Source organism: Eulemur rufifrons, chromosome 8 (genome assembly GCF_041146395.1).
Source record: "Eulemur rufifrons isolate Redbay chromosome 8, OSU_ERuf_1, whole genome shotgun sequence".
In the NCBI taxonomy this organism is placed as follows: domain Eukaryota; kingdom Metazoa; phylum Chordata; class Mammalia; order Primates; family Lemuridae; genus Eulemur; species Eulemur rufifrons.
The window spans coordinates 82888050-82909447 of NC_090990.1; the positions used below are offsets into that span (position 1 = coordinate 82888050).

Consider the following 21398-nt stretch of genomic DNA (forward strand, 5'->3'; position numbering starts at 1 on the left):
CTATTATGTAATTTCTCATCATCCACCCCCTCTTCGAACTAGTGGTATTAACTGTATCTGCTACCTGGAACTAATGGATCAATTTATGGAATTTGATCTTTTCCATGATCATACACTGTCCCCAGCAACAAAGAAATGCAAACTTGAGAAACACAGGCCTTTGACCTCAAATGTCAAAAGAGAGGACATGGGAAGAGAGAGTATAGAAAAGCCATTGTTGCTGCTGGGTTATCTCAGTTAAATAGCTAGTTTGCTAGTGTTTGGAGAACTACCAAGAGGTATCCACAAAAGAAGTAGGAATGAGGAAAATAAGGTAAACTTTGAAATAACACATAATGAAATGGAGTAGAAAAACGCAAAATCACTTGGGAGAAACTACCTGATTCCCAGGGCCACGGGTCCAGGAGTGTGACCAGTAGATTGTGTTTACCAAAACCAACAGAAAAGCAGAAACTGGACAGGCACAGAGACTGGCCAGACTCCTCCCACCCCACCCCAATCACAGGGATTGGTGTGAGCTCACCTGGTAGAAGACCAAGAAATGACTACCTCTTTAAGAGCAGCTCTTCCCACTTTCCAATAATCCCCAAGAGTGTGGGCTCAGAAAGCATTTCCTCTTTCAAATTTCCTGGACAACTTGAACAAGACTTAGGCATACAGAGGAAAGGAAGACAAAGATAAGGTAAAACAGAGAAAAGTTGATATTACAAAGGGCTGAGAGGGAGGAGAGTGGGATTGGTAAATGAAGAAGGAACATGCTATAGTTTTGTACCAAATACAGAATGAGAATGACATAAAATGCAGGCATTTTCTTCATTTGTTTTTGAGAATCATGGATCATGATGCTATCATTGAAATCTATTTCTTTGCATAAGTCTGTGATTTTTGTCTAAAAAGAAAAAAATACTGGTAGAAGTAGCAGTAGAGCATAAAGATAGTGTCAGGAACAGGAAAAGGTTAGGAAATGTACTTTTCTTAGGAGGCAATGGAGATTAGGAGTGGAAGCTAATGGGAAGACGTTTTTAGGTAGAGACTTGAATTTTCTATTTAACTGAGGAGAATATTATTAGGGAAAGAAAGAGGGTGACTACATGGCATGCTGAAATATAGACATCCCCAGATCGTGTTCCTCATCAAATCCTGTGTCAGAGTGGAAAGAAGATAGAGATATATGTCTGTGTGTGCACATATATACACATACATGTTTGTTTCTTCACTCACATGTCCATACATATGCATATGTTTGGGTCACTGAATGTGTGTATATGTGTTTTAGTTGTGAATCTCTTTTTCTTTCTCCTGCTTACTCTCTTTGGCAGAGAAAAAATGACAAAAGGCCAAAGGCAAGAAAGAGAAATATGTATGCTGCTCATTAGACTCTTAATTTTGGAGAGCTAACTGAAAACAAAGTGCTTCTTTTTCTGAAGAAAAAGATTCTCTTCAGAAATTTGAGAGAAACGCAAAACGTAGTTGGAGTACTAAAAGAAATTCCAAACATTTTTTTCCTTGGGTGCAAAAGTGAAGTTTCTTATTAAGCCAAGAGTGAAACCAAAATAAACAAACAAATACATAAATAGAAATAGGTAGAGAGATATGTTTTCAGCACTCCTGTTGCCTGAATTTTTCTCTGGGCTTTTGCACAGGTGACCATGGGGAAGAGAGTGGCCATCATCGGAGCTGGTGTCAGTGGCTTGGCATCCATCAGGAGCTGTCTGGAGGAGGGGCTGGAGCCTACCTGCTTTGAGAGGAGCGATGACATCGGGGGCCTGTGGAAATTCTCAGTGAGTAGGGCATCGTTGCAATAGACGGGGAAGTGAGTTGGGAAGTTACAGAAACATGCTGCTCGAGCACAGGCTTCCAAACCTGCTACCATGGCAGTTACAGTCCCTGTGAGGTTTGGAATCCACAGGGCACAACATCAGGAGCAGGCGGGAAAATATCCTCCTTGAAAGTCAGAAGTGAATTAGACAATGGGCTTCGCAGCCCTCTGTGTACAGAATTCACCCATGACAAATCATTAATAAAAGCTACTAGGGCATACAATCTTTGGCAAATAGTGATTAGGTTTATGTAATTATAATTAAATGAGTTAGTCATTTAAAAATTCAGTGGCTTTTCTCGTTCTTTTATTGAGGTTACCAAAGGTCTTCTTAGTAATTCAGACCACAGAGCTTAAAGTTTCAGGTGCTAACTTTGGTTGTGTGAAACCACATAATTGAGACAGCTGTAAAAGGAACCAAGGACAGAATATAGTGCTTCGTAGTTCTTCGCTTCCCTTTTGTTTCTGTGCACTTACAATAAAGACTCTATCCCCAAACACGGATATATGCACTCAGTCAATCACTTCTCGTGTTGCCTGACAACAGCGGGTGTGGGGGCTTCCCTGTGCCCTCCACTCCATCAGTATCTCTAAACTTAGGAACATTGCCTGGCCAAGCCTGGCCCATCTGTCTTATTTTCCTTCTGATAAGCCCAATACTATATATGTAAATTAAGGAAGATCTTCTAGAAAAGGACACTTTTAAGCCACGATGTCGTCCTCAAATAAAAAATCAGTATTATATTATACACCTCAATAAAAGGGTTATATTTAATGAAACAGTATCTGTAAAGCTCTTTAAATACTATAAAGACATGAGATATTATTCTTATTAACATAGATATTTTGTACACTGTAAAGGACTCTGGAAACCACCTGGCATCTTGTATAATGGTGTAGAGGCTAATATATGTTACTGGAATGGCTGACAGGGCTTCAGATTTGCAGTGATGACTCTTACGTCTATTTTATTGAGCACTTCCTAACTGTCACATGATTTCCCATTTGATTCTAGCTTTCTAATAATCCTAGAAGCTAGGTATGAATTTTTTCTTTTACAAATTAATCTGAAGCTTAAAAAGAAAAGAAAAAAATCACACAGCTGGTAAATGGTGGAGACAAGACCCCAGTTCCAGACCGCTTTTGTCTCCAGCCTACATTCTTTCTTTATCCCTTTGCAAATTGCTAGGTGCCACTCCACCAAGTGGCCTCTTGGCCTTGCCACTTTGATTAAGTGATCTTAATCAAAGCCTCATATTCAAATTTACTTTGCAAAACTTTGGCAAACACAGCCAAAGACATTGCTGCATTTCTCATTGCTCAAGGAAAACTTTGGACCTGGCATCATAGGTTGATAAACTATTACTCAACTGCAAACATGTGCTACTCTTCAAGAAAATGAAATGATAGCCCAGAGGGTAGAAACTCAGGCCCAGAGGGCAGAGGCTTGAGCCACAAAGGATTATTCACAGGCCTTGAAACTTAATGGAGTTTGCTCTGCTGGACTTCAGAATTGCTTGGGATTAGTGATTCCTTTCTTTCTTCCTTTTTCTCCCTCTTGGAATAGGAATGTCACTCATGCTCTTCCCCCATTGTATTTTGGAAAAAGATAACTTGTTTTCTAGTTTCTCAGATCCACAGATGAAAAAGAACTTTGCCCTATGATGGTTCATGCCCAGAATTTGATCTATACCTTGTTTAGATGATTTAGATGATGAGATTTGGGACTTACGAGCTGATAATATACCGACGAGAGTTGGAATGTGATTTCATGCTGCAGTGGGTTGAGACTTTGAAGATGTTGGGATGGGGTGGATGTATTTTACATGTGAGATGGATATGAATCTTTGGGGGCCAGAGGATGGACTGTAGTAGGCTGAACAATGGAATAATGGCAAAAGATATCACATCCCAATTCCTGGAACCTGTAAATGTTACCTTATCAGGAAAAAGGACATTTGCAAAAATAATTAGGTTAAAAATCTTGAGATAGAGAGATTTTCTTGAGTTATTTGGTGAGCCCCAAATGCCATAACATGTGTCCTTATAAAGAGGAAGTAGAGAGATTTAACACAGAAAGACAGACGAGAGAAGGTGATGTGATGACCTCAGAAGAAAGACATTTTTAGATGCTGTGCTCTGACCTTGAAGATGGAGGAAGGAGCCACAATCCAGGGAATATAGGTGGCCTCTTGACACTGAAAAAGCCAAGGAACGCTGGCATGCACCATACGCTGGAAGAGGCAAGGAATGGAATCTCTCCTAGAGCCTCTGGAAATGAACATGGCCCTGCCAACTCCTTGTTTGCAGCCCAGTGATACTGATTTCCATCTTCCGGCCTCCAGAACTGTGAGAGCATAAATCCCTATTCTTTTAAGCGATCAGAGTTTGTGATTTCTTACAGCAGCCACAATAAACTAATATCATTGGTTATTGAGAGTTTACCACTGTGAGGGGACTTATAGATTGCAAATGATGTCATGAAAAGCAGTGTTTCTCAAACCCCCAAGAATCTGCAGCAATATACTAGTATTCACATTATGAGATTATGTTATAAAATTGTGTTAATTTTGTATTTGCATTACTTTTAGTTTCTAAAGTCATCATTTTACATTCTCTTTACTTTATTTTTTTCCTTCATAGGGATCCAATCATTAGTCAAGTGAGAGAATCTCTAAGGGTGCAGATATTTTAATCTTTTGAAGCTGTTTCCTATAGCACTTTCCTATGTCCTTCTACTTCTGACTTCTAACTTTGATCAGAATAACATATTTCTCTTACTTTCTTTGATCACAAAGAAAATGAAATAATTTATGACTAGGCTACAGATCCAGGTGAAATGTTTTTCTTTCTTAACATCTCCCCAAACAATAAATCAGTAAATTTTTTGAATTTCAACATGAGGTTTCATGACTAGAAGCTCCTTTTTTCTAACCATACAACACTTTTTTAACTTCCTCTGATTTTTTTTTTTAGACTGTATATCAATTTTTTCTTTAATATTTCCTCTCTCCTAATGCTGGCTATTGTCGCTATCAAACTGCTCAATTCACCAAAAGCTACAAACTCCTCTACCTTCCCACCCCACATCCTCACCAGCAGGGCCAACCGAGCACTCGAGCAACAGAACATCAAGATCACATTGTTTTCTGAAATGAGCATGGCAACAACTTAATTCATTATTTGTTAATAATTATTTGTCTGTAATCAGTCTGCAGCCACATTGGCTTTTGGCATGATTGTAATATTATAATAATATACTAAAAATTCATACTCTGGGGGCCCTGATGACTTTGAGTTATATCAAACCTAATTAGAAATTTCTAGTGTTCAATGCTTCCATTACGAACAGCAACTATATGTAGAGATCTGCAATTTGATCTTTCATCATGAAATTTCAGGCCAAAATCTAGACAATTTATTCACTTATTGTTTGGGAGTTCCTGAGAAAGACAGACATTTCACCTAGACCTGCGGCCTTCTCATAATGTGCCTTGGGGCTCAAGAGAGCAAAACTAAGGTTCCACCTCTTCCTAATCATGCTCCTAACAGTATTTTTTTTTTTAATTTAATGCCTTTTACTCACTTCAACAGCTTGCTTTGGAGAGCTCACAGCTGTAACAAATGTGTCCTGTGGTGTGCTCTTTCACAGTAACAGTTGGTCATTGGCTTCTATTTGTTTAACTCTAGGCTGTGACTGCCAACTTGGCTGCACTTTAGAATTCCCTGAAGAGCTTTTAAAACTCCCAGCCAATTAAATCAAATTCTCTGAGAGGCGGACCTAAGTCTCTGTTTTCCCCAGTTTATTCTAGTGTGTGGCTAAAGTTGAGAACCACAACACAATGTCCTAATCTCACTGCTATCATTCTTTCTTCAATGTTCTTTTTCTTTCTTCATTATCACTTAATATCTCCCCTGAGGTTTTATGAGCATAGTTTTATAGCTTCTCAGACTTAGTATAGCCAATTCAGATAGTTTTACATAGCTGAAAACTAAAGCAGTGTTACCTGCGTAAATGCTCAAAAGGCATGTGATGCCTATAAATTCCAGGTGTTAGTTTCAAAATAGTTAATATGTTATTTTATACATTGTAGAAATTCTAAGCTTAACTCCAGTGAGAATGGCCTTTATCAAAAAGTCCCAAAACAATACATGTTGGCGTGGATGCGGGGAGACAGGAACACTCATACACTGCTGGTGGGACTGCAAACTAGTGTAACCCCTGTGGAAAGCATTATGGAGATACCTTAAACAGATTCAAGTAGACCTAGCATTCGATCCAGCAATCCCATTATTGGGCATCTACCCAAAAGAACAAAAGTCATTCTATAAAAAAGACACCTGCACCCGAATGTTTCTGGCAGCACAATTCACAATTGCAAAGATGTGGAAACAACCCAAATGCCCATCAATTCATGAGTGGATTAGTAAAATGTGGTATATGTATACCATGGAATATTATTCAGCTATAAGAAATAATGGTGATATAATTTTTAAAAGATTGTTTTAAAATGCTCACATTTACAAATATCATCAACACTTGTAACCACCTGTCATTGTTTTCTTTTCTAAATTGACCATTAGATGCTCATGCTCATAGGTGACACATTGAAATCATGCAAGGATGAATTTTGAAAAATATCTGTCACCATATTTAATGGCTCAAGAGAATAAAAGGATTCTAGTCACACATTCCTAAAAGGATATAAAGAAATCCAAAATTTTTTTTTCTTAGAAAAGATGCTAAAAATATATATATTCTTCTATATTCTAAGTTGCCTTGATAAGCCTCTGTGATTAGCATTAATTGCTTAAATACAGTTAATTTATATGTCATCTTACTAAATTTACTTGTGGCTAAAGGCCAACTCAAATGAGTATATAGTCATCCCCCATATATACTGTGCCATATCTGTGAATTCAACCAATCGCAGATGGCAAATATTTGGAAAAACCACAATAAAAAATAATAATACAACAATTAAAATAACACAAATTTTAAAAACAATACAATATAACAACTACTTATTTAGAATTTGTATTGCATTAGATATTATCAGTAACCTAGAGATGACTTAAAGTTTATGGGAGGATGTGCATAGGTTATGCAAATACTACAAGTCAGTCTATATAAGAAACTTGAGCATCCCAGATGTTGATGTCCACAGGAGTTCTGGAACTAATCCCCATGGACACCAAAAAATGACTGTAATTACTTGGAACTTGCCCTGAACATGATCAGTGTACTTTTTTTTTACCAGTTCTCTTCCATTTGTAACTATACATTCACAGGACCATGCAGAGGAGGGCAGGGCTAGTATTTACCAATCGGTCTTTACCAACTCTTCCAAGGAGATGATGTGTTTCTCAGACTTTCCATATCCTGATGACTTTCCCAACTTTATGCACAGAAGCAAGATCCAGGAATATATTATTGCATTTGCCAAAGAAAAGAATCTCCTGAAATACATACAATTTAAGGTAAGATGCTGCCAACAAATTAAATTTTGGCATAATGATAAGGAAGTCCATGTCTGTTATTGGATTTTCATTTGTTTCCTTTCACTATCCCTTTCTTATTTTAAACATTTTTAACAGTGTGACCTCTCTAACTCTAAATTTAGAGAATATATTAATATCTTCTTCTCAAGAATATATGGGAAATTTATAAAATTTGACCACATGTATTTGTTAAACCAAAATGCCACTAATTTATAAATCAATAACAAAAATGTAAAATATCCATGAATTTGGAAATTAAAAATTCTTTTTTTTCTAAATAATATATAGGTCAAAGAAGAAATTTCAATGAGAATTTAAAAATATTTATAACTGATAATCATTTAGACTGTATATATCAACACATGTGGGAAGCATACAGAGCTATACTTTCAAGAAAATTTTTAAACATAAATCCCTATATTAGAAAGTGAAAAAGATTTAAAAACTAATCTGGTAAGGAAGTTTAAGAAATTAGTAGAAGAAAACAAGAATAAACTCAAAGGACATAGGATGAAGGGGATAATAAAAAGAAATTAATAAAATAGAAAATAAAGCATATTAACAAAACTGAAAATTTATTCTTTGAAAGGCTAATAAAATTAATATCATTTGACTAGCTGGCATTTTAAGAAAAAATTATCAAAGGCACAAATAAATATAATAAGATTGGAAATGAAAACATTGACAAATGCCAGATGCCAATGAAATACTATAAAAGGGTTTGTCAGATAATATTTTAAATTGGTTAAATTTTTTAAATCTTTTTAAAAAAAAATTTACCAAAATTCACTCAAGAAGAAGTAGAAAGCCTGAATAGCCCTTTGATGATCTATAGTTCTTTTGACCTAAAAATTTTAAATCTCCCCATAAAGAAAATAAATAGTTCCACAGGGGAGTAACTTTCAAATCTGCAATGAACAAATTGTTTCAATATTTTATAAACTCTTTCAGAGACTAGAAAAGAAAATATGATTCCCAAACTCATTCTATGACATTATAACCTTGATGTCAAAAGGATACAGGATAATATGAAATAGAAAAATTACAGGCCAATCTCTTTCATGGAAATTCATGCAAAAATCCTTCTAAAACAAACCCAAAAGAGTATTTAAAAAAGATTAGCTGTCATTATTGAGTTCAGTTTGGCCTTAGTATATGAGAGTATTTAATATTATGAAATATAAATATATAATTTACCACAAAAATGTGTTACAGAGAGAAAATTATGTTTATTTAACAAATTCAGAATTATTAACTGAAATTTAACCCTCATTTGTGCTTGAAAGAAAGAAAAAGAGAAAACCCTCACCAAACTAATATTAATTAGAAAGGAACTTTCTTGACTCATCAAAACATACACAAGCATTATTTTAAATCTGCACTGCTCAATACGGCATCATTAGCCACAAAGCTGAGATGTGCTGTAAGTATAAAATACAGACTGCATTTAAAAATTTTATTTTAATTAAATATTGAGAAATTAATATATCACAATTGGATTAAATTATATATTATTTCACTTTTTAAATTGACTAATAGAAATTTTAAAATTATATATGTTGCTCATATTATATTGCTACTGGACAATGTTGTGCCAAATAGTGAAAAGTTAGCATTCCCCTTGAGTCCAGACCAAGATAAAGATTCCTTATTATTATTATTATTTATTTTCAATAATCTTAAGAAATTTAAGAAACAGTACCATAAGTATAGAAAAATAAATAAAAGAAATGACAATTTGAAAAAAAGAAAGGTATCATTATTACAGATGATATGATTGCCTATCTACTAAATCCAAAAGAATCTGCAAATTATTAGAATTAATAACAATAAGAAAAAATTAGGCAAAGTGGTGGTATATGGGATCAATATATAAAAATCAATTACATTTCTGTAAACAAGCAACAAACAGAAACTATAATCCAAAAAAGGGCATCATTTACAATAGCATAATTAACTAAATAATATCAGAGTTATTCAAATGATGTGCAAGATCCTGTGGGTTTATAAATGCTCATTTTATTATTATACTTCATAACTAACAAAAATGTTACATATGCGTGTATTCTCCAATATGTAGGAAATACTACATAACACAATTTTTAAGAAAATTAATACCAAATAGAGGTTCTCTTTCTAATATGGCGAGAAGAATTGAAAGATTTTTTAAAAGAGGAAGCACAATAGCTGGCAGCCATTTAGCTGTGAATAAATATTTATTGACAATCTAGCCAAGAGCTACTCAGTGTGCAATCCAAGTAGTATCAGCATCACCTGGAAGTGTGTTAGAAACTTATGTTTTCATGCTCTAGCCCTGACCTACTGAGGTAAAACATCTGGGAATGTGATCCAGGAATCTGTACTTTAACAAGCCATCTAGGTGGTTCTTATACACACTAAAGTTTTAAAAAAAAATGTGCACCCTAAATATAGAGGATATCTTTTATTTTAACACAACAATAATATTAAAAAAAGAAATAGCTAGAGACGTGTTAGGAGGCAGTTGTTACAAAAATTACTGGCCATCAAATTACTTACTATACATGGTACACACCTCTTGCACACTATAATTGGTTCAATGTCATATCTCCTAGGTTATCACTCTTGTACTGCAGAAAATACTAGTCATGCACAAAAAACCACACCGGGATTAGTGTGTGTATGTGTGTCTGTGTGTGTGTGTATGTATATACACAAAAATATAAAATTTAGTGTTTTGATTTATTCTGATGGATTTGAACTTTGTAAAATGTACCTTCATGATGAATTCAGTATTTTTCCTAAGGCACTATTTTTTTTTTTTTTGAGACAGAGTTTCACTCTGTTGCCCAGGCTAGAGTGAGTGCCGTGGCGTCAGCCTAGCTCACAGCAACCTCAAACTCCTGAGCTCAAGGGATCCTCCTGTCTCAGCCTCCCGAGTAGCTGGGACTACAGGCATGCACCACCATGCCCGGCTAATTTTTTCTATATATATTTTTAGCTGTCCATATAATTTCTTTCTATTTTTAGTAGAGATGGGGTCTCGCTCTTGCTCAGGCTGGTCTCGAACTCCTGAGCTCAAACGATCCGCCCACCTCGGCCTCCCAGAGTGCTAGGATTACAGGCGCGAGCCACCGCGCCCGGCCAAGGCACTATTTTTGAAACTGTTTTCCCCAATTCTATTTTCTGGCATAGAAAAGAAGTTTTCTTTCTATATTTCTTTTAGACATTTGTGTCCAGTGTAAATAAGTGTTCCGATTTCTCAATTACCGGACAGTGGGAGGTTATCACTGAAAAAGATGGCAAAAAAGAATCAGCTATCTTTGATGCTGTGATGGTTTGTTCTGGACATCATGTGTACCCCAACATACCAAAAGAGTCGTTTCCAGGTAAGGCTGAAGTTCAAACTGCCATCTGGCAAGAATGAATATCTTGAAAATGTCACTTTATCCTCAAAATGCAAAGAGGTTAAATTAAAATATACTTCTTTTATATCTAATGTACTTGGAGTGTTAAAATTCCATATTATTGTGAGTATATCCACTCACAAGGTCACTTCTGAGAAAGTAGTTTGGTTTTTTTAATGGAAATCAAACTGATTCGTATGTTTCCCATTTCTCACTCAGGACTAAAACATTTTAAAGGCAAATACCTCCACAGCAGGGACTATAAGGAACCAGGTGTATTCAAGGGAAAGCGAGTCCTGGTGATCGGCCTGGGGAATTCGGGCTGTGATATTGCCACGGAACTCAGCCACACAGCTCAACAGGTACCACGTCCCTGTTACTCGGGGCACTAGCATTAAAGAGACAGAAACAGTTATTACCATTCGAAAGGTGTGATATGAAATGGGGTGGCCGGAGGCTATCTGATGGGAAAACTCAGTGCTATTTTCTGTAGCTGAGCTTCCCTAGGCAACAAGTAAGCTTTTACATTACCTAATAGACAAAGGCAGAACATTGACAAAGAGTGATGTTGTCACACAACAATCTCAAGACATTTGGTGCCTAATGTGTTGATCAGTACCTCTAAAACCAGTGCAGAGTCAGGTTTAAGGCCACGAGGTTAAGGTTATGACTCTGAGACTCTTCGGCAAGTCCTTCATTCCCTTGAACTTCAGGTTTCTTAATGGTAAAACAGATTAAAATTGAACCTACTTTTTAGGCTTGTTAGAGAGGTAAGGATCAGAACACAATTTTAGCAATATAAATGCATTTATTCATTCATGCATACAATCATTCCATGGCTATCTATTGAGAGCCTACTGTGTACCAGGCACCGGCTTGGGTGCAGGAGAGACAGAGTGGTGAATGGAACAGACATGATTCCTGCTCTGGAACAAGAACTGCCACTGGGATGATGCATAAACAAGTGATGCAGGCACTAAATGCTATGATTCCAGACCTGGAGACCTCACAAAGGAAGTAGAACTGAACCAGTCCTTGAAGGATAAATAGAGATCAGATGATTGAAGAGGAGACAGAGACTGTTCTTGGAAGGGAAAATGGTATGAGCAAAGGTATGAGGACAGGAATGAGCCATGGAGGTTCTTAGCATTAACAATTCATATGATGCAGTATGGTACTCAAATACCTTCATATACATGAGCTCCTCTGATTATGGGAAGAAGGTTGTAGAGTTTTATTATGACCATTTTACAGAGAAGATACCTGAGGACCAGGAATGTCAATTGTCTTCTTGAAAGTCATAGAGTAAATTAATATTTGAGCCACCAGAGTGTTAGAGGACTAAAAGCTAAGCCTTCTGATTCCAGGGAAGAGAGAAGCTACAGGAATTAAGATGGGAAGGAAAGATTGGAGTCAGGATATGTCATATATTTTAAGGACTTGAATGACAGACTGAAAAACTTGGATTTCTCCGTAAATAAATGTAGATCTTTTCAGCTTATCAATCCAGGAAAGTCATGAAGAAATCATAGTTTTAAGAAACTTGTGTTTGTGTATGTGATTATTTGTATATGTGATAATTTAGAGAGTAGAAAGACCAATTTTGGAGACTCTCAGGTTAACTGACGTTTCAGTCTCTTCTTGTTTGTCTAGCTTCTATTATAGAAATGCCTTGAAGTGCAAGGTGTGTAAAAATTATCTTTAATGGAATATATCCGTATCCTTGTCAATGTTGGTTAATAGCAAGTTTCTCATTCTGCTCCTGAGAGTACACCTTACTGCATGTTATTTTGATGATAGCCATTAAATTATGAAATTTGGGGAAAAAAATCTTAAAAAAAAAAAAAAAAAAAAAAGAGAAAGTCTGAAAACCTGCACTGTTAGAGATTGACAAACCAGAACGGGGAAGGAAGGGAAACTGACATTTACTGCACACATGCTATATGCTGGTAACCTTAGCCATGTTGCAAAGGTTATCACATTGATTTAATTTTCACAAATTTGATGAGGTGGTTTCCAATTGTCTCCATTTTGGGAATGAGAAAAAGAGATTAGAGAAGTTAAATTTTTACCCAAGTCATATCATTAGTAAATAGGAATACCAGGATTTGAGCCTATGGTATTCTGATTCCAAATTTCTTGCCTTCTTCCTGGCAGGCAATTTTTGTTTGCAATGCCTATTTGAGATAATAATTGCTTGTATGTACACAGCAATACTCAGATAAGCACTAGGATAAATGTGACTAGAATTCAGCTATTTGTCACCTATACCAGAAAAGATTTGATGAAAATATAAAAATTTTCCTACAACAGTATGACAAGGTAGCTGACCCTGGCCGGGCGCGGTGGCTCACGCCTGTAATCCTAGCACTCTGGGAGGCCGAGGCGGGTGGATCGCTCGAGGTCAGGAGTTCGAGACCAGCCTGAGCAAGAGTGAGACCCCGTCTCTACTAAAAATAGAAAGAAATTATATGGACAACTAAAATATATATACAAAAAAATTAGCCGGGCATGGTGGTGCATGCCTGTAGTCCCAGCTACTCGGGAGGCTGAGGCAGGAGGATCGCTTGAGCCCAGGAGTTTGAGGTTGCTGTGAGCTAGGCTGATGCCACGGCACTCACTCTAGCCTGGGCAACAGAGTGAGACTCTGTCTCAAAAAAAAAAAAAAAAAAAAAAAAAGGTAGCTGACCCTGTTCAGGAAGTTTATTTGGGAGTGCTTTCAGCATGGATACCTGTGCATGAAGGGAAGGACGCTTCCCTTTACCTTACTCTGAAACTGGGTGATCCTTTGGCATTGTCCTAAATTGAGATGAGGGGTGGGCCTTTGTACGTCTGCGTCAGCAAGTCACTAGGGCAGGAAACTCAGACAGCATAAGACCGTGGGTGAAGACCCTCTCTTCAGCCACAGCAACTCGCAAAGAAAACCGACAGCTGGGGGGTGGCTTCTGGCACCACTCTCAGCAGCTGGGGTAATAAATCCATTCCTAAAAGGGGATCTCAGTAGTATATCACAATATCCGCTACAAACGGTCACTATGTTCATGGTTGAACTGGTGTTTTGTAAGGTCATGATCAGCTCCAGAAGTGGCTCCTGGGTGATGAGCCGGGTCTGGGACGATGGTTTTCCTTGGGACATGATGGTTGTCACTCGATTTGAAACCTTCCTCAAGAACAACTTGCCGACAGCCATCTCGGACTGGTGGTACATGAAGCAGATGAACTCAAGATTCAAGCACGAGAACTACGGCCTGATGCCTTTAAATGGGTAATGCAGAGTTGAATGTCATCTGACTGCTGGCTTTTGCTTCTGTGTCAACAACCTTGAATGTGTGCTGTAACCCCAGAACAAATCAAAACATTAGTGGAGTCATTACGTTTCATATATGAAAGGATTAAAAATTAAGAGTGATTTCCTATTTTGCAATCCTCCTTACTGGATTTACCCAGCTGGAATATTGTGTAATACCTCAGGAATTAGTCCCTAGAATAATGATAATCATAGTTAACATGTTTGAAGCACTTAATACATGTCAGAGCCCTAGCAAGGTTTTCAAAGGCTCTAATATATGTTATTTCACAATAACTGTGAGGAGGGCTCTTCTAGTATCCCATTTTTAGAGATGAGAAAACTGAGGTTCAGGGTAGTTAATAACATTACCACAGTCCCACAGCCAGGTAACAGAAGCAGCATCCAAAACAAACCCGGATCTGCTGATTCCAGAGTCCCTCCCTCTTAGCCACTGGCCCTATTGCCTCTCACTTAATGGCAAAGTTAAGTTAAACAAGGCAAGAGAACTTTCTGTCCTACACTCTCATCACCCACCCCTGAACGCAGCCCTCCCACTGGGCACAGGCACGCCATGGTGCTTCCACCTTCACTCTCCTTCTCACCATCTCCTATAACATCCTCCAAGCCAGTAATATAAGAAATGGCTTTGACATGGAGGAAAAAACCCAAGTTATAAACTCCTAACATCAACTTGAATGCATTAATTCCACAAATATTTAAAAGCATTTATCATGCGCCAATTCCTGTGTTAAGCCCTGTGGATACAGCACTGAACAAAACAGGCAAAAATCCCTGTCCTCATGGAGCCCATGTTCTAAGTAGTGGGAAACAGATAAGAAACAATTGGCAGAAGGTCACATGGTGATCTGTGCTGTGAAGAAGACAAAGCAGGCAAGGGTGATGGCAAGTGCCATCAGGACAATTCCCAGTAGAGTCCTCAGAGTAGGTCTCAGGAAGGAGGAGAGCCATGTGGATCTCTCAGGAATGGGATTCCAGACAGAGGACACAGCCAGGTCACTGCCTTTTGGGGGTATGGCTGGCATGTTCCACAAACAGCAATGAACTTCTCTTCCTGGAGAAAAGAGGATGAGCGGAGAGTACCAGGAGATGGAAACCAAAGAAATAAAAATAGCCAGATGGTGCTGGGCCTTATAGACTATTGTAAGGACTCTGGCTTTTACTCTGACAGCAATGAGAGGCCATAGCAGGCATGTGAGCGAAGTAGTGACAAGACTAAGTTAACACTGAAGAGGTCACTCTGCTGCTGTGCTCATCATGCGATGTAGAGGAGTAGGCCAAGGGAGTAAAAGGACCAGTTAAGAAGCTATGTCCAAAACCCAGGTGGGAGGGGATGATGGCCTGAACTAGGATTGTTAGAGTGAGTGGTCAGAGTGGGCACATTCTGGAGAGAGCTTGAAGGTAGACCCAAACAGAACTTTGCTAGACTGATAAACAATGTGAGAACAAGAAAGGGGTCAAGGATGTCTTCAAGAATTTAAGTTCAGCAAGGATGGAGTTGACATTCACTGAGATGTGGAAGACTGCAGGAGAAGAAGTTTAGTTTTAGACATATTAAAGTTCAAATGCCTGTTAGACATTCAGGTAGACGAATGTTGAGCAGCAGTGGGAAACACAAGACGGGGGAGGTTCACAGCATAAGTTAAAATGTTAGAGTCGTCAGAATATATGTAGTTCCTAAAGAAAAAAAAACTAGGTGACATCTCGGGACGAATGAGTGTAGGTGGAGGAGACAAAAGGTCTGAGGGCTGAGTCCTGGGGTATGCCATTGTTCAGAAAGAGGAGAGGAAATCAGCAGGCGTTAGAGAAAGGATAGCCAGGTACGTAGGAAAAGACCCAAGGCAGAGTAATGACCTGTAAACAAAATGGTCTTTAAGAAGGAGGAGCCCATCAACTGTGTTAAATGCTACTAATAATGTGAGTAAAATGAGAAATGAGAGTCCACCGTTGATCTGGCAGCCTGGTTCTGATGGTCTTGACAAGAACAGTTTCAAAGACCAACTTGTAATCCTGGCACTCTTGGAGGCTGAGGCAAGAGGATTCCTTGAGGTCAGGAGTTCCAGACCAGCCTCAGCAAGAGCAAGATCCTGTTTCTACAGAAAATAGAATAATTATCCAGGCATGCTGGTACACACCTGAAGTCCCAGCTAGTAGGGAAGCTCAAGCAAGAGGATCTCTTGACTGCAGGAGTTTAGGTTGCAGTAAGCTACGATGATGTCACTGCACTATGGCCAGGGTGACAGAGCCAGACCTTGTCTTAAAAAAGAAAAAAAAGAAAAACAAAGAGAGAACAGTTTCAATGTGGCGGTGGGGTTGAAAACCTGATGGCAGTGGGTATAAGATAAAGAGCAGGTAATACGCACTGTTGATACCAGGCTTTTTCTACCCAAGATTCCAACCAAGCTCATTGGGTGGCTGGGTTTCCTCCCCTATGGAATCCGCCTGTGGCATTCTCTCACAGCTTCCACATCCTCACAAAAACAATGCCCTTCCCTTCAATTTTACAAAGTTCACTCCTGAGTTCAGATTTATCTGCATCCCCTGCAGATATTATGGAATAAAATACACTCAACAGCTTTCTCTTTTCAGAGTTGCAGGGGCCAGTGCTTCAAGCTGCTCTGTCCTTCTCCTGGACTTATTTAAATTCCCAGGTGCTCCGTCCCACACCTGCCTTGGGCCTTTGTCTGCACAGGGCTCATACTTCATCCCACTGTAGAGGCCAGATGCACAGATGCAGCTTTCCCACCTTTCACCGTCTTCCTCCAATTTGATCATTTTTTACACTGCAATGACCAGCTTGGAGTATACTGTATTAAGAACAGACACTAACACTTTGAGCAGTATGCATGTGCGACAGACTATGCAAAATTCTTCGTATTATTCTTTAGGAATCCCAGTCACCTTGTGAGGTAGGTACAAATGTTACTGACATTTCAGATGAGAAACATGAGGCACCAAAAATTTAAGAAACCTTAATCTTATCAAGATTCACAGTTAATAAATAGCGACGAAAAAATTCAAATACCCAGGTACTCGGACTTTAGGATTTTTCCTGAAATAGGCTTTAACAGGGGACTGAGCATGGGTGTTTATTCTGGATTTGGAAAGAGCTCCATGGAAGAGGAGAGAGACAGCACAGAGAATAGAGACAGGGCCAGCAAATGGCAACTTCTCTTACTTTACAGGGATGCTTCACATCAGTTTTGTTCTTCAACCTTACTGGCACTACTCCATGGCTCAGAAAAATATCTTGGGTAGTTTTCTCTTTCCTTATCCATTTGCATGTGGACCAATAAACAAAAGGGAAATATTAGAGTTCTAGTGATGGTCTCTATTTTCCACACAGAACCCTGAGGAAAGAGCCTGTGTTTAATGATGACCTCCCAGCTCGCATCCTGTGTGGCACCGTGTCCATTAAGCCTAACGTGAAGGAGTTCACAGAGACCTCGGCCATTTTTGAGGATGAGACCGTGTTTGAAGCCATTGACTATGTCATTTTTGCAACAGGCTATGATTATGCCTACCCCTTCCTTGATGACTCCATCATCAAAGGCAGAAACAATGAGGTCACCTTGTTTAAAGGCATCTTCCCTCCTCTGCTAGAGAAGTCAACCATGGCAGTAATTGGCCTTGTCCAGTCCCTTGGGGCTGCCATCCCCACAGCTGACCTCCAAGCCCGCTGGGCAGCACAAGTAATAAAGGGTAAGTAGAAGAAAAAGCTCATTGATGGGGAAGAGGAATGCCAGTGAGAATAACTTTGAGTCTTTGTGAAAATAATTATGCTAATTACAAGGGTATCATACAATTTTGAGAATCCATAATTCTGTAATCTTTCTTGTTATAATTTATAAGCAGTTGAAAATATATTGTATTATCATATGCAATAGTACAAGATATTACTAGAGGAGGATTTTGTGACTTATAATTCCTTAGACTTGATAATTACCCAAGATCATTATTAGACTTGAGAACACCAGAACTATTTGTCTTAAGTACATGATAACTTTATAAAATTATCTCTTCAAGACTTAGTCACATTTCATTGCTTGAAAGAGTAATAAGAAAAGATGTTTCCAAGCCAATACCCAGCTTTTACATATCCACAGTCATGGAAAATGTGAGTGCTGGAAAGGCATTGGTTTTTCTGCTACTGTTTTCTTTTCTGCTATTTGTTAGATAAGGACAAGTAATGGATCACTAGAGACAGAAAGTCTTTGGGTATGCTAGATCATTAGTGTCTAAGATATAAGAATAGTGAGTTCCTATATTTTAAAGAGAAAAGGAAACAACAAACTTGGTTGACTTCTGGCAAGGGAGGCAGCAGCATCCTCTAGCAGGAGGTGCTAGGATCAGATTCACACTAAGGTGTGAATACAATTATAGGCAGATGCTGATCATAAGACCAAGTATCCACGGTATCCACGAAGGTGATGCCATGAAATTCCATCCAGGCTTCCACTTGGGGTTCATGCCCAGAAAGTCTGGCATTAAAGGACAGGTAGGACACTTACTCTCTGTGAGGACAAGAATTGTAACTTGGGCTCTGAAGAAAGGAAACAAAGCAATTGTTAGGGAATTGATGTACAAAGCAGAGGCTTAGTCTTAGGGGAAGTGGAAGACAAGGCAAAAAACCTAACTGGGGAGAACCAGAGACTGGGACAGAGGAGCTAGTTACAAGCAACACAGTGGCAGTAGCTGGTGGGCTATTGAACTCAGTTTCCTTTTTCTCAATCTCTTCTCATGCCAAGACCAAGACAGATTTCAAGGTCCAGAACCAGGCTGTATCTACAAAAGCTGTTCAAGTGACCCTCCCTATAAAGATTGCAGGAATGGGAAATCAGGCAAGGCTTTGTAGGTCACAAACAATCACATCTGGGATGGAAGTTCTAATCTCATTCAAGGTGATTCCAAGATTGCCAAAGAAATCATCCTAAATTTAAAGTATCTCTGGGCACAAAAGCAAATTTTGGTCTGAGTTTCAGAGAACTCTGTAAACCTATTTAAGCCTGAAATCCTGGGGCAGCTTCAACTCAGATCTTGTCTCTGGGGCTCTCTTGTGTCCTTGGTGACATGTGAACAGTCCATACCCTCAGTTACATTCAAGATCTGTTGGCTCTCCAGAGAAAGACTAGGGGCTTCAGTAAATTCTATGTCTTAATTGCTGGAGATACCCTTTTTTGGCCAGAGCAGGATTATATCCTATGAGGTTACTTTTCCCTTAAATCTTGATAAAGTGACATTGATTTACCTGTGTTTTGATATAATTTATTGGATAACATTCTTAAAATATGACTGAAAGATTAGAATATAATCCATGAAACTGATTTTAAACATCAGGTAACCAGTTTGAGAGCAAAGATACAATGATATTCAGGCAATGGTTTTTAATTATTGTGACAAGTGTCAGTTCTGAGAAGACTAAGAATGAATTCTATGTCTCTCAAAATGATTACCTGTTCATTTGCTCATGATTTTATTTTGCTGGACAGTCACAAAAAATGGAAGTGTTAATGTGATTCATAATTCATAATGAAAAAGGGAACATTGCAGGCTGGTTTTATGCTAGACTCACTTAACTATTATTATGTCTTTCCCTCTTGTTCAGGAACTTGTACTTTGCCTTCTGAGAAAGATATGATGGATGATATTGATGAGAAAATGGGGAGAAAGCTCAAATGGTAAGAGCACCTATTATAATGGGGGTCTAGGATTTCCATGGAAAAGTCAGAATTTGGGAATGCTTGGAACTGTTTTAGTCTTACATGATCCTGAATGAAGCCATTAGGATGACAGCTGTGAGCTACATTTTCCATTCAACAAATAATAATTAAAGACCCACTTTGTACCTGACACTGTATTAAATCCTCTTAAATGCAAGACACAGTGAATAGTAGGACTGAGAATCTACATTATACAGTTTTAGACCTCAAGGGCTCCCGCAAATATATCATCACAGAAAAGAGGCCCAGAAAAAGTTAGAAATCAAAGGAGTTTGGGAGCACGTGGGTGTGGACTTCTATTCTCTAGCCCATAAATCCTCCATGATGTCGGGGACACATCAAACAGATGCCTGTAATGAAGATGACTCAACAAAATGAGAATGAGTCTGAGAACCAGGCTCTCCATGCCCAGTTCTGTCACTAATTAGCTTAGTGGCTGTGAACTAGTAACTTCACTTGGGCAAGAGACTGTTTATCCATTTGGAAATGGGGATTAAAATATCTTTCTCAGCTGCCTTGCAGTGTTGAGGAATTTTCAAATGAGACCAATATGAAAATTCTTTGAAAAAAACTACAAAATACTGGATAAGGGAGCACTATTCTCCTTACTTTCAGAAGACATTGGCATTGGGTCCCACTGGTAAAAGATGTGAGGCTTTTTTCCCCATTCTTGTTTCTACATAGACTTTGGATTTCCAGTGGTGTTTTCTGTCCCACCTCTAGGTTTGGTAAAAGGGAGACCATATGGACGGATTATATTGCTTACATGGATGAACTTGCCTCTTTCATTGGAGCAAAGCTGAACATCCCGTGGCTGTTTCTCACAGACCCCAAGTTGGCTGTGGAAGTTTTCTTTGGCCCTTGCAGCCCCTACCAGTTTAGGCTGGTGGGCCCAGGCAAGTGGCCCGGAGCCAGAAATGCCATCCTGACCCAGTGGGACCGGGCTCTGAAGCCCATGAAGACACGAGTTGTTGGGAGTCTTCAGAAGCCTTGCTTGTTTTACCGTTGGCTCAAGCTCCTTGCTATTCCTCTACTGTTAATTGCCGTTTTCCTTGTGTTGTTGTAATCATCGCTCCCTCTAGGATTTCTGAAAATTACTGACAATACCAGATGGAAACTTCGCTGTTTAAAAATTAAGATTTTTACACCTTCTACTCCTTTTAAATAAGCCCTCTTAAGAATCCTGTCATGATCTAAAAAAGTACATTAATTGTATCTCTTTAAGTTCCACTAACACTTCATAATCAGAGCTATGTTCTTTATGTGTAACTTGAATCATCTTCTGAAACATTTTGACATGATTACTTTTCTCCTTTAGAAAATGTTTGAAATATGTACTAAGTTTAAACAAAGAGCACATTAAGCAAAATAATTATAATATGCTATTCCCATGTTATCTCTATAAACCAAATGCAGGGCAAAGGGGAGAGTTTGGCTACTATATTTCATTTTTGTTTTGTGCAGCATGCTCCAGGCAAGACCTCCTCTTCACTGGCCAAGAAACATAGCACCCAGACCTGGTCTATATTGAAAGTAACACACAGTAACTCATTTAATTTATACTCTCAATCAGGAAACAAATTTTCCAACATTTAACTGCAAAGGAAATAACAACAACAATAACAAGTATTATACCAAATATACCTTTTAGCTGAAGGGAAGTC

At 38.4% G+C, this 21398-nt stretch overlaps 1 protein-coding gene across 1 annotated transcript; it reads left to right on the plus strand.

Annotated features, from left to right (window-relative positions):
* The first annotated feature begins 564 nt into the window (after positions 1 to 564).
* Positions 565 to 21161, plus strand: LOC138390718 (flavin-containing monooxygenase 3-like). Its single transcript, XM_069480211.1, has 9 exons — positions 565 to 682; positions 1644 to 1781; positions 7112 to 7300; positions 10527 to 10689; positions 10927 to 11069; positions 13773 to 13972; positions 17361 to 17716; positions 19620 to 19692; positions 20458 to 21161. The coding sequence occupies exons 2-9, from the start codon at positions 1650 to 1652 to the stop codon at positions 20798 to 20800; spliced, it is 1599 nt and encodes a 532-aa protein (XP_069336312.1). The 5' UTR covers positions 565 to 682; positions 1644 to 1649; the 3' UTR covers positions 20801 to 21161.
* Positions 21162 to 21398: the final 237 nt, after the last annotated feature.

Coding starts and splice junctions, on each gene's coding strand:
- LOC138390718 (XM_069480211.1), top strand. CDS start 1,650: ATGGGGAAGAGAGTGGCCATCATCGGAGCTGGTGTCAGTGGCTTGGCA. Junction 1,782..7,111: donor GGGGCCTGTGGAAATTCTCA/GTGAGTAGGGCA, acceptor ATACATTCACAG/GACCATGCAGAGGAGGGCAG. Junction 11,070..13,772: donor TCAGCCACACAGCTCAACAG/GTACCACGTCCC, acceptor GTGTTTTGTAAG/GTCATGATCAGCTCCAGAAG.